This window comes from Aphelocoma coerulescens, chromosome 8 (genome assembly GCF_041296385.1).
Source record: "Aphelocoma coerulescens isolate FSJ_1873_10779 chromosome 8, UR_Acoe_1.0, whole genome shotgun sequence".
NCBI lineage: Eukaryota > Metazoa > Chordata > Aves > Passeriformes > Corvidae > Aphelocoma > Aphelocoma coerulescens.
Window position 1 is genome coordinate 16,485,014 of NC_091022.1, and position 13,608 is coordinate 16,498,621.

Consider the following 13,608-nt stretch of genomic DNA (forward strand, 5'->3'; position numbering starts at 1 on the left):
ACATTTAAGCTCAGTTTGCTGGGTTTCAAGAATATTAAAGTACTGCTCTATGTAGAAGAGACAGAAATATCTGAGTTTCACTTTGAACAAATTACTCTGTAATATTTATTTATTTATATTATTAGTGTCTGCTGAAGTAAAAAAAAAATTTTGAGTTATACGTGCATATTTTCCAAAAAGGAATAAAGACTATGCATTATTACAAACATAAAGCCAAAAACTATTTTACAATACATGTGATGTTTTTAACTACTACCAACAGCGTATCCACAGAGAAATGACAGTATTGATACTCTCAGGTACAGAGGAACTCAAATATGGAGAATTAAGTGCATGAAAGGGAATCTTTGTGATACTAGTGTCATTGCAAAGTATGCAAGACTGTCAAATCATGTGAAACCCATACTGGTTTTTACCAATTAATAATGTAGTTTTGAGTGTGAGTTTCAACAGAAGAGTTGTTGAGTGCACTAAAAAATATTTTTCAGAGCAGGGAGTGTAACAGACTCAGTGTTGTGGTGGCTTGTAATAATAGCAGAGGTTCATTAGCTCAGTAGCAAACCATTTGCTCTGGGAAACAGATGAGTTTCATTATGTAGCAAGAGAGGAATGTGAGATTCTGAACACAAATTCCTGCCTTTTATTTGAGCTTATTGGTTTGAAAATGTCACACAACACAGTCTGAGTCCTAAGATGTGTCCAATAATGAACATTACTGATTATGCAGAAACAGTTCACAAGAAAATACAGATTTTTCAAAACCAAGGTCCATTAAGCAATATAGAAAATTAGTATTAATTTAAAACAAATAATGAAAATAATTTTGTTTGCAATTATTTGAATGTTTTTAATGTTTGGATATAAATGTTTACCTGAGAACTGGTGAATACAGGTTTTTTGCCAAGTCTTCGGTCATCACCCTTGTCAAATGCAGCTGTAAAAGGAACAAGCAGTTTCTTTACTATTTGGCAGGAAAAAAGGGGGACAGAAATCCAGCCAGCTTACTCAGTTAACATCATGTGAAATCAGAAAGCACCTCTTTGGGTCCTGTCATTATTCTAGAAAGGCTAATTTTGGTGACATAGCAAATGTTAAGTGGAAATACGTGGTTTTATGTTTGGAACAAAAAATGTGGGATCTGTAATGACATCACATGGCCATAAGCAAGTTACTTAACTCTTCTGTTTCCCCATGTCCATAGTAAGACTTTTTTTTATCCAAGCTCAATTCATTTAAAGCTAGCAGTGCACTGAGACCTTTGAAAGTGTACAAAATTTACAAAAAGATACCTTCAAATTTAGAGTATTAATGACTTTTAACTGTATTGTTAATGATATTTATTTATAATATATAAAGAAAAGATTAATTACATTAAAGTAAATTAAATTAGTTTTCAAAACTGACAAAGCCAAAATACCTAAATGTACACACTAAGGTCATAGTGCCTCTTTGGATAGCATGCAGCGTAATGTCATGAGAATTATCCCTGTGATTGTCATGTGGAGTTTTCAGGCAGCGAATGCCTTTTTTTATCTGATGTACTCTGGGAGGAAAGCAGTTTTCAACAAAGCTTTTAAATCAGTTGCACTTGTAGAATACAAAAAGGATATTTATAGACACTGTACAGACCCAGAATCGATAGGTTTCATTTATGTCTGTACTCATATTTCAGCTGAAGAAAAGGTTTTGCAAAAAATATATTAAAAATTTAGGCATTCAGTGCCTCATGTTCTGATGTGCTATACATGGAAACATTTTTTGTATGTATAATACAAAAATTCTGCTGAATTCTTACTAAAGATACTAAAAATAATTTTTATTTAGGTCTCTAAAAATCACACAAAAGGTATGCTGAAAATGGCACCCCAGGGATCTAATCCTTTTTCTAGCAGTGACTCTGCACATTAATACATACCAATATATTAAGACAAAATCCATATAAACTTGTGCCTAAGAAAACATAAGACAGGTTGTAAATGAAAGAATCACAATATCATCTCTCTTATTTTGGCATTTTTCCTCCTCTGTTACAGCTTTCTAAATCTATATAGGCTAAATTTCCAGGAGAAAAGCCACCACCAGAAATCTTTAAAATGAAAGTTGACCTAAGTTATCCTAGACATTTTTCACCTGAGGATTAAAATTTGTCTACCAATATTGTACAATCGCTTTGCCTGTAATTAAACCAGATAATTCATGCAAACATTTCAGCCTTTTCATATATAAAATGTATGCAACTTCAGTTAGAATTTAACCTAAAAGAAAACAAAACAATTTTTGGCAAGATGGAGTTTGGACCACTAAGACACACCTTGATTTTAAATATTTTTTTCTATTGAAAGCACTAGTGTAAAGTAGCTAAAACATCATTCACAATATATACATGATCATCTTAAAAGTAAACCACCCCAAATCAGAACAACCCACCCTTTTTTCTAAAGCCGACTCCTCTGCTCCTGAAGGATTTTATAATCAGGAAAGAAATCCTAATCCTGTTTTACAGAGTAGTATGAGATATTATTTGACTACATCCCTAATCATGCTTAGAAAGACTGTCACTGCATCTTTCAACATGTAACTGTAGAATAAAATTTTCATCTACCTCTAGGAATAAACATTTTCATAACTATTATATCCTAGCTACTATTGTCTTTAACAAAAGGGACATAAAAATGTTTATTTCTCCTTTGAATCAAAAGTGATTTGAATTCAGAGAAGTATGTAACATTCTTTTCTTTTACAACATTGTACTGTCAAAGCTAATATTAAACCATAACCCGAACTCCATCATCAGTTCCACATCCTCAGAATACTCGTGCACTTCAAAACAAAGGAGCGTTCAGAACAAAAACTCCTTTTTGTTGGAAGTGCTGTCTGTTAAAATGTTGAGAGCACCATGCAGCTCCTTAGGGGCTCTCTGCAGCAGCACACACAAGATCACAATGCCAATCAACCCAGCTATCTGCATTTGCTCCCAGTGCACAGGATGAGCATTATGCAAGAGACGAGCAATATTTATACATCATGGAGAAAAAGATAAAGGACAGAAACGGAATTCATAGAACGGATAATCTGCTTTGTGCAAATTTAATTCATCCACAGCTCTTATCTCCTTAAAAATGAGGCAGATAAGGTTTTTAATCCTACTGCAGTGTTTTCAGTAATTTAGAGTAGCTGTAAATAAGAATAGAATCCATCTACATGATGGGGAGGGTGGGAGGTTTCTATCATACATACTCCTAAAAAGAAAAGCAGGGCAGACTCTTCACAGAAAATTACTTACTGATTCCCATGTTTGAAACTAGCTAAGCATGCCATCATGCTTCTATTCTAAAACACCACTTCAAAACACAAAGCAGCACAAATTTTGCTTGAATTTGTATCAGGCTCCACAATTCCATCTGCATTGTATCTACTAAACAGATTGCTAAAAAATTCTAATGCCATTTGATGCCAGACATACCTGCTTGTATTTTCTGTTGATGGTCTGGCCTCATCAGCTTCCAGCCTTCTGTGTGACGAACAGCATAAAAAGACTGAACCAGGAAGACCCAGAGCTTATCACGCAGCGCCTGGATCTTGCACGTAAAACCCTGTGTTCAAGTAACAAATCAGCAGCTGGCGAGGGGCATATTGTCATAGCAACCAGTCATTATTCCTTTCAGAATCTACTTACTCCCTAAGCTAGATCAATGATGTCATCACTTATATTTTATAACGGTCTGGTAGATGGAGATGCTGTTTTTGAAGGATTATTGCCCACCACAGTGATTTTTTCCGTACTTTAAAACCTACAAATTACAGCACCAGTAAGCACTACATTGCTCTCATTGCTCTTTTTTTTTCTTTTTTTTTTTTTTTCAAATGAACCCCATAATAGCTCTTGAGTGTCAGCTGTGTCACAACAAGGTCAAATACTCCAGGGAAAAAGAATGTATTTGATTAAATTTTCATTGCTTTGACCAAGTAGATCTACAATAGCACCAGACTGCAGTAATTAATTTTTCATTTATTTTTTACTCTTTGTCATACTGTTTATGAATTATTCCCAGAATTAGTCAACCACAGCTTAAATGTCATTATTTAGATGTGTGAATATACATGGTGTGTTACACACATGAAGCCTGACATCTCCACCCCATCCAAAAAACACACACTGGATTAAATGTCAGTCCGTGCTTTAGAGGACAATCTTAAACAAAAGCAAATGTACCCATGACCTTCACAAAAAGGGGGGGAAATATTTAGGGAGAAAGAGAATAAGCTCTCTTCCCCTATAAGTTTGAGGTAATGCAGCATTTTGGTAAGTTTTTTTCTTACCACAAATTTAAATTGATAGTAAAGATCAATGGGGCAGTGCTGCCCATAGGACTTATATTTTCAGTAATACACAGGAATTTTTTGATTGCCAGGATGGGGCTTCTCTTTAAAGTAAACAAATGTCTACATTATCTGTACTTGCAAAAGGATCTTGGATTTATGCAGATGCTTTTCTGTATGACCCCAGTTGCATGACTGAGCCATCTAAGTTCACACCATATCATCTGATTTGAACCATGACATGAAACAATACTAGAATAGTTTTTCTACAAACACTGCACACTAAAGAACCTACCATCTCCTTCACTTTTGCAGAGTCCAACAACATATCCATTGCTACAAGAAGAGAGCAGCTATTTTCATTATTAATGCTTTTTTCAATTGCACTGAAAATTAGTTCTAGAAGGTCAGGTTTGCTGCTCATTGCCTGTGCCTGAGGAAACAACAAAAGGCAGTCGTTTAAAACAAAAGCGTGTACTTTGTATGCAAAAGCATTACTGAGCAGAGACAATCTGCTATCAAGCTGTGCAGGAGGTATTCCAAAACTGAGCATCTTCTTTTGTATCCATTCCATAATCCCACCCCTCTCCAGGCCTCTAGCAAATTATCCTGAGGCCTCGCTCATTAACAGAAATTTTAGAAATAAGCACACTGTGATGAATTTACAGCCCCATGCAATTCTGGATCCAAAGACAAATTGTTTTAACATTTCCCTAATAATTTTTTTCACTCCTCTGTACATATTAAAAAACATATTTCACAGGAGAAACGAACTGGCTGGATGACTAGGTATGTTCTCACCAGAACATACAGCATAGCCACATTTGTGCAACTCACAACAAAAAATCAGAAGTTTGAGTACACTGCTCATACTCATAATCCTGTAAACCCATGCTGTTATTCCAGGGGTCTGAGAGCTTTTTTGGAGCTGATATCTATACTTTTTGCAACACAGAAACTGTCCCACTAAATCAATTGGAACCTCTGCTTAACTGAAGCACATAACCTGAATGCAGTATTAGCCCTGTATATCAAAGTACTTATGTACTTTAAAACAAACCTGGAAAAACCCACCCCCCAAAAATCTTAGTGCTGCCCAAGTATTTTCAAAATTTTCCATAGAATTGTACTTCAAAACAAAAGTTGAAAGTATTTTGGTAATTTAACAGCCTGAACTTCCCAAAATGTCATATAATTCAATTTATTTGGAAGCATACAATAACTTGAGGGCACTTTTACCTGCAACAAAACAGAGAAGCTTTCACTTTGTACTACATGTGGGAAGTTTGCAACAATAAAGGTTACACATTCCTCATGTAACCGGGATGCCAAGGCCACAGCTGTCTCTGTCCATTTCACTCGGGGAAGGCTATTGATCAGCCGGTCACTCTCCATCAAACGGAAAGCAGCATTCTTGTGGTTCTTGAAACAGAGGCAGAAATTAGCCTGTTGCCAAGCAATTACCTAAAGAATTGCTGATTGTAAAGTAGCTTCTGTCCAGTTACTGAAGTTTTACACAGGAATCCAATAATGTCATTATTTCCCTTATTTAAATAAATTTGGATTTTTGTAATTCTTAAAATTATACATGCTTTTGAAACTAAAGCAGAAAAAGAAAAATCTATCGGTTCTGTTTTGCCTGCAGTTAGGTAGTAACATTTTCAGTAGATTTTATTATATTTTTTCAACTGTGTCATTACATACTGCAGTGCTGAAGAAAATAAGGCAAATGTTAGCTGGAGAAGCTGAATACAGAAAAAACATTATAGGTCACTGAAAGATGTAATAAATTCTTGAATAAAACACCTAAGTTGAGGTTTTAGGTGGGTGTGGATGGCCTAGCATTCGGAATACAGAGAAAACTTTTTCGTAATTATGAATCCTTTTGCTTTATTTAAAGGAGTCAGACAACAAATATTTATCTTCCCAGATGGAGTTTTAATTGAACTTACCCTCTTTGTTGTCTAAAGTTTCTCAAAGAAAAGTAACTGTGATGTTTCTAGTTACATTTCAAACATGCAAACAGATTTGCTAATATTTATTACCCTGGTCTGTGTCTTTGGTTCTTTCATGCATTGCATCAGCACAGTACCTGAGGGCAACTTCTACTGGCTAACACATCACTTGAAAAGAACTTGGAATTTATGGTTATCCACATTAGAATGGCCTGAAAGCTCTATTCAACATGACCTAGCAGGACACTGATAAATTATGCAGTAACACTTGAAAAAGCAACAATTCAGATAAATATTTGACACAAAAACCCCTACTGCAAATTCAGATCACAATCACATTTGTCCTATGCAACTCAAAAAGCAGGGAGTACCTTCTTTGTGCATATTACAGTTGAAAGAGAAAATCTGGCCATCCATTGTTAAAATATATTTTAAAAATTATTTTACTCATCTCTGGACAAACTCAGTTTGCTTCTCTGCAGATCACGTGAATTAACAATTACATATATGCTTATGGGTTGATTTTGCTCCCCCTGGACTCAATTACAAGCTTTTTGAATTGCGTCGAATTCAACCACTGCTCACAAGGCAATAAGGATTTACTCCCATTAGACACTTAGAGTGAAATGTAAAATGCCTTCACTGACTTCTAATTAAATCAGCACTTTGTAGAAGTGGTTCTAACTGAATTTTACTTCTCTCATTGTACTTTTTTTCCTAAGCATTTTAAAGTGGACTCCACTTTACTTATCTAAAACTCCAGTGATTTTCTTGCATGAGTTGAGACATCAGGGATAGGTATACATAAAGCACCTGGAGAGTGTTTTAAATGGCACTCCCATTTTAATGTTTCTGTGTTCATGATTGTGGTTTCCCAGTGATTTTCCCATTAGCAATCTCCTTTTCTTTGCACCTTTTTTCCCCTCTAAAGGGCTGTCACATTAACTAGGTTTTACATTTCCAGCATTGGTAAATGAAAGGATCAGCAGTTATACTGTTTAACTGGGTGTAACTGTTAGTTTTACAGCAGAGAACTCTAGCAGCAGAGAAAAAGGATAGTAAATCATACAGTAGCCCCTGCAAAATTAATGAAAGACCTTTTCTTCTTCCTCCCTCAAGCAGCCTTAAAGCATTTTTGCAGATTGCAAAAAACTCCCCCGGGAATTCCACAAGTTTTTGGAATGGGTGTCTTAAACATGCTTAAATGAATGCTCACCAGAACCATTCTCTGGGCAGAAGAGGCTTATGCTTTATTGTTTAATTTTGCAACTCTAGATGCTTTCAAGACTTCGGTCCATAAAATACCAGTGAATCTTGCAAAGACACACCAACACAAATTTTAAATCATTAATATGGGAACTAAAACACACTTTAGCCCAAACTGCAAAAACCTTCCAGAGAAGCTGGGTACACAACAGGGGCGGTACCAAGTACCACAGTGCCATGACTGTTCTGCAAATGCTGGCAAGGCAGCACATGTATTTCAACACAAACTGTAACCACAGCATCTTTATATACTAGAATAAGCAGAGGGGAAGGAAGGCCTGAACATTTACCTTTAAACTGTCCCAATAATGTTGCAAAAGGGCCTTAGAGAAGATCCTAGAACTGTGTCTACATGCACTTGTGGCTACAGTACACACCTGAGGTTGTCTGGATTTGGAGATGGGTGGTGGTTTAACTATGAACAGCTGTGTAGATCAGAATGAACTGATCTATATCTGAAAACGTTACTTAAAACATCTCAAATTTTATACAATTTAATACAAAGCTGTGTGCATATTTTATGAGGAACAGCTCAGTTTAATGATCTAATATAGGGGCAGAACACCCAGCATCTCGAGATACTAAGTATACTCTTAAGATATTATAGCTGCCATCTTTATTCTGTTAGATTTATGCATTGTGGTAGAACTGCTCAGGTTTTATAACTGTGGATATTCTCAAGCTTCTCTTGATCACAGAATCACAGCTGAGCTGGAAGGTATCCTCACGGATCACTTGGTCCAACTCCTGGCCCTGCACAGCACCACCCCAAGAGTCACACTATGTGCCTGAGAGCACTGTCCAAACACTTCTTGAACTCTGTCAGGCTGGTGCTGTGAGCACTTCCCTGGGGAGCCTGTTCCAGTGCCCAACCACCCTCTGGCTGTAGAACCTTAATCTAATCTCCAGCCTAAAGGCACACAGCTCTGAAATCTGTCATTTTGCAGGCTTTCACCTGAATATGCAGTTGCAGCTGCCACTCATAGCTGACCTGCTGGCCTCAGCACTTTAAGTACTTCACCATAGAATTCCTGAAAAAAAACAGTCCCAAGAAGGCTTCACAGTCCTTCCAGCAAGGGGTAGATCTTGGCCAGAACCATTTAAGAGTGCAACTCTTGAACCAGAGGTATGTTTGACAGTGTGCACGGCCATACGGAGCTCTTTAGTTTGTGTAACACAGTAACACAGACATGGCGAAAAGGACTTCAGCATGCGATATATGAGATGCCACGTATTTAGTTGTCTGTTGTGTGCTAGAACCAAAATCATGTTGTGAATGTTACCTGAGCTAGTTAGATTACATTTTGTCTGTGACATTCCACACTACAGCTACATATATAGACCAGTCATGTTTGGCAGCAGCTCTACTGATTTACGTTTATTTCTACATACTTTTCATATCTGTTACAATTCCGTGTATTTACAGGCTGAGTACTTGACCAAATTTCTGTTAACAGGTCTAGTTCAAATCAGTTACCTTAAGTCAGCTCTGAGCAGTTTTATACAGAAATACAATTAGAAAATACTTAAATTTAGGCAGGTATAAATTGGAACAACGTAAGTGGCGTGCCACAAAAAATGAAAGCGGAGATTTGGGGGGGGGACCAGTGTAGTACTGTTATCTGAGAAGTAAAAGATATGGGTACTATACTGCTACTTTATTTTTGTAAAGTCAGCCTGCCTGTAAACAAATAGCTTGTGATCATTGATAGCCAGTGACCACCTGAGGTCTGAAAATAAAGAAGTCAATTTTTTCCAAATTAGAATACAGGTAAAAATGAAAAGGCAATCACAAATGATGTATGCCACCACATAACATAGAGATTGATACAGTGATTTCCTGTTCCTCACTATCCAAATACATAACCAGAGAATCATAGGATGGCCTGGGTTGGAAGGGACTTTACAGATCATCTAATCCCAGCCTCCCTGCTGTAGGCAGGGACACTTTCCACTAGACCAGGTTTCTCAGAGCGCCCCCACCCCGAGTCTGGCCTTGAACACTTCCATAATGCTGCATTATGATGTCACAGTTGTGTTTCATAAACATATTTTCTATTATTATGGTGGACTTGGATGTGATGATCACTAGACTGTGTCACGAAGCATAACAATAGCATCTCGCATCAAAATAGTTTTTTAAATTATTATTTTAATTGGAACTTTTACATAGTATAAATGCACTACATATTTAAGATACTGTATTTATTATCTCTTAAATTACATTGTACAGCGAAATAAGGAAAAAATTTACATTGCTCTATTTTTATACAAAGCACACTACTTACCAAAGAGTCAATCAACATAACAAGACAATTGTTCTGAAGTTCAGTAGGTAAATTGGCAAAGCTTTTCTCTGAAAAACATCTTGCAAAATGTTTTCCTACCCATCTGTTAAAAAGAAAGCCATTCTTAGGTAAGGAGATGAAAAATGTTCTAAATTCACTTTTTAGCATAAGTGATACCTCTGAAGTATTGTGAAGAAAAAACATGTTTAAAATGTGAACATTTCATATGCCAAAATAAACCCCATCTTGCAAAATAAAATATTTTCAACAGAAAGCAGATAAATTAAAAACAAGCAATATTTTATTTTATTTTACTTACCTCATGCAATCAGCATACAGGTTTTCCACTCCCATTGAATGAGCAATGGCCATGCATTCCAGTACAGGTTGCTGTTTGCCAGGAGCAGGCTAGAGTTGTTAGAAAATTATCACAATAAGTGTACATTTTGATTTACAGAAACAATACAGAAGTACAAAATCTTCAGTTCAAACAGAAGTAATCTCAGCTGCCATGATATTTAAGTTTGTTTGCCTTTATGCAGTCATCTATTTCCACATGTCAGTAAAGTAGGATTCAGCCTCATGAGCCTAATGCATGAAAATGCTCAACTCTACATAGGTGCTTGTTTTTAAACCAATTTTAATTGAACAGACATTTTTTTCTAAATCTATGCCCATGAAACGAGATATGCAAATATAAAGCGTTTGCACATGCCCACCAAGAACAATTACATTTACAATGGCACATATTAAACTATACTCAGCATGATTTAATACATTGAATTAATCATGTGGAATACTGCTTTTAATCAGCTGGGGTTTCCAAGTGTCTCTAAATAGGTGGATGATATCACAGGCCTTATTCCCACCATCAATCCCAGATTCACACCTAAAAACAGGGACTGTTGACTTCAGCTAACACCTTGACTGCGTAGTTCTCACATATCTTGTCACTATGATTAAGTGTTAAGTAATAGATTCAAAATTCTCAGGCTCTATAGCTCACAAAGTAGCATGAGAAGTGACATACCTTTTGGAAAAAATTGCAGTAATCTCTTTTCAAAATGTAGATAGCTACTTCTTTTAGCCCATCCAGCCCATACATATCTGCAATGCCCAACATGCGACTAAAGAGAAAGCAGTAGCGACAGGAATAAAAAACCCCTTGTGATATATTCATTTTGCTTACAGGACAATTTACATGCTAACTTCACCTCTTTGTTCAGTCAGAACTTACTGCAGAAATAGATTGATAACCAAAGTGTGACACTCACCAAAGAATAATCTTCAAAACAGAAACATATATTGACCTAATAATCTCCCAGCCATCGAATTCAGCCTATATAGAAGCAAGCCTCAGCCACTAGCTGAGAAACTGTTTAGGAGACTCTCAGTTTCCCTATTTTAAGGATACCAAATGAAAAAAAAAAAATTGTGCCAGTGGAGTTTCGGAATTTTGTAGATTTTTTTCCAGAGATTACATAAAAGGTACAGATGACATTCTTAAAAAGCAGAGTGAGCAAACTATTAGTCATTTTATATAATAATCAATACCATAATTTTATTTTCTATATCAATTCATTAGCTATACACTGATATTGGGACATATTATAAACAATTCCATATTTTTAGGAAATTGTAGCATTTTAATGTTTAGTGGCTGAGTTCATCACCTAATATATAAATGGTTTCAGAGAATAATTCACAAATTTCAGAATTTACTTCACTAATACAGGATTATGTATAAAACGGTAATTAAAAACTATCCCAGAAGAAAATGCCAACATTTACATTGGTTCCTATATATCATCTTTCATGGATCTAAGACTAACTACTTAGCCTTCTCATCAATTTGAGTGATTATTAAAAAATAAATTAAAAATATTAACTGTTATGTACTATCACACATTGTATATATTATTCTGAAAACTAAAAGGAAGGTACAGGCAAATTAGGAATTATTTTGGTATTAAACATCGTCCTGTTTTTCATTCTCCTCACAGAGTATTCCAAAAACAGCTGGCACACCTTTTCCAGTAGCTGTCAAATAAATAAGATTTCTTCAACAGCTTTATTTTTGGAATTTTCCTTTTGACTTTTAACTGAGAAAATATAGAACAAGCAAACAAGCAGAAATTACTATTAAAAAAATAATAAAATTTGACATATACCCAACATCAACTTCATCTGGGAAGTCCAAAATAGCTCCATATATAAAATGCAAGATGACACTCATTTCTGCATGGCTTATGCTGCAAAAAAGAAGAATGAAAAAATACAAATAAAGACATGTCCATAATAAAATGCATCACATTTCTTAACCAAAGGAAGTTGGTCAAAAAGCTGATACATCATCCAGCTGCTCTGTGAATGGAAGGCAAATGATCCGATAAAATGAAAGCAATAAGATTTTGCAATGCAAAAGTATCTACATGGACTACATTTGGGGTGAATTTAGCTACTCAATAGTCTTGCTGAAATTTTCTAACACTTTAAATCTTTAAAAATAATAATAAGTAGACTAATACTAATAACTATATTATTTACGCTGATAATATGGAGGAAGGATTTTTTCATCATTGCCAAGCTCTTTACTAGCAATAAGTCAATATTAAGTAACTATATAATTGTTTTACTATAATTACTCTAAGTCTTTATTTTATGACATATTTATCTTTTGCAACACTAAAAATACATTTAGTAGTTTTATTACAGTGCTAAGTAGAAATGTTACTCAGAATATTTAGAAAGTCTTCATTCAGATTAAGAAAGCTGCAAGTCCTACACAGTAGTGTTTGCATCCTTTCACAGTCCCAGCATCATAATGCAGAAAGGCATAGAATGCCTAAATGATGGACATGATCTGAACAACACTTTCTTGTACTTGTGCACATACCTTTTTGTGTGCAGTCTTTAGGACCCACAAGTGCTCTGTGCATTAGTATAAATGGAAGAGAGTCATGCAGAGCTAAGACCCTTTAAAACATTAGACATGTTTAAGCAATTGAAATTGATGACTAAAAACAAAAGGAAAAAACCCCAGCGTTGCAACATGCAAAGAAGCAAAATCAGCACAGTTGTCTCCCTGTATATCAGCACACACAATAGCCATAAAGTCAGCAAGAAGGAGCTTCCCCACAGTCTTGACAGCTGTTACCTTAAGCAGAATTTTCATTATTTCAGAGTAAGCCATATACTTCATTTATAAGTTATGTCAAAGACAGCACAGAAACCAGCACTAAGCAGAAAAGTGAACTGGAAAAAGTAAAATTATGAATATAACCCGTAATAGCAGAAATTATGCAACATTGGCATGAGAATAGTCTCATATAAGGATTTAGTACTTCTCAGGAGAATGCCTCTTCTGAAAAATAAGGATGAAAATTTCTTAACCACAGAGAAATCAATTACAGAGAGAGAAGTGTAAACACCAGAGTAATTGGTGACTATCAGCCTCTAAAACACCATAAAAACTACGGAATAAATTAAATTGCAAGTATATTGTTTTGTAAGGATTTGGAAGTTATAATCAAATCGACAGATAACCTTTCTGATTTTGCAGTAGTATTTTTACATTGACAGAAAACTAATATGAATATTTAAGAAAGTATCACTTGACCAAGCAATTTTATATTAACACAAAGCAGTTACATTTTGCAGCACTGTAAGGTACACAGTTGTTTCTGAAGAAAACTGAGTCAGCCAACAGCTAACATGTACATGGATCAGTACTCCTTTGCTTTTAAAGGAAATTGAATGTATTTCAATAGAGTGTTCTG

General features: G+C 35.4%; 1 protein-coding gene across 2 annotated transcripts in view; it reads right to left on the reverse strand.

The window, feature by feature from the left end:
* The window catches only part of BTBD8 (BTB domain containing 8), a 41,813-nt gene that overhangs the window by 14,549 nt on the left and 13,656 nt on the right, over nt 1-13,608 (reverse strand). For both annotated transcript variants that reach the window (XM_069022776.1, XM_069022775.1), the window contains exons 6-13: nt 12,001-12,081; nt 10,860-10,956; nt 10,149-10,237; nt 9,830-9,932; nt 5,560-5,742; nt 4,616-4,753; nt 3,464-3,593; nt 873-934 (exon numbers count right to left, since the gene is read on the reverse strand). In XM_069022776.1, the coding sequence (XP_068878877.1) occupies nt 873-934; nt 3,464-3,593; nt 4,616-4,753; nt 5,560-5,742; nt 9,830-9,932; nt 10,149-10,237; nt 10,860-10,956; nt 12,001-12,081 (883 nt within the window). The remainder of the gene's footprint in view (nt 1-872; nt 935-3,463; nt 3,594-4,615; nt 4,754-5,559; nt 5,743-9,829; nt 9,933-10,148; nt 10,238-10,859; nt 10,957-12,000; nt 12,082-13,608) is intronic.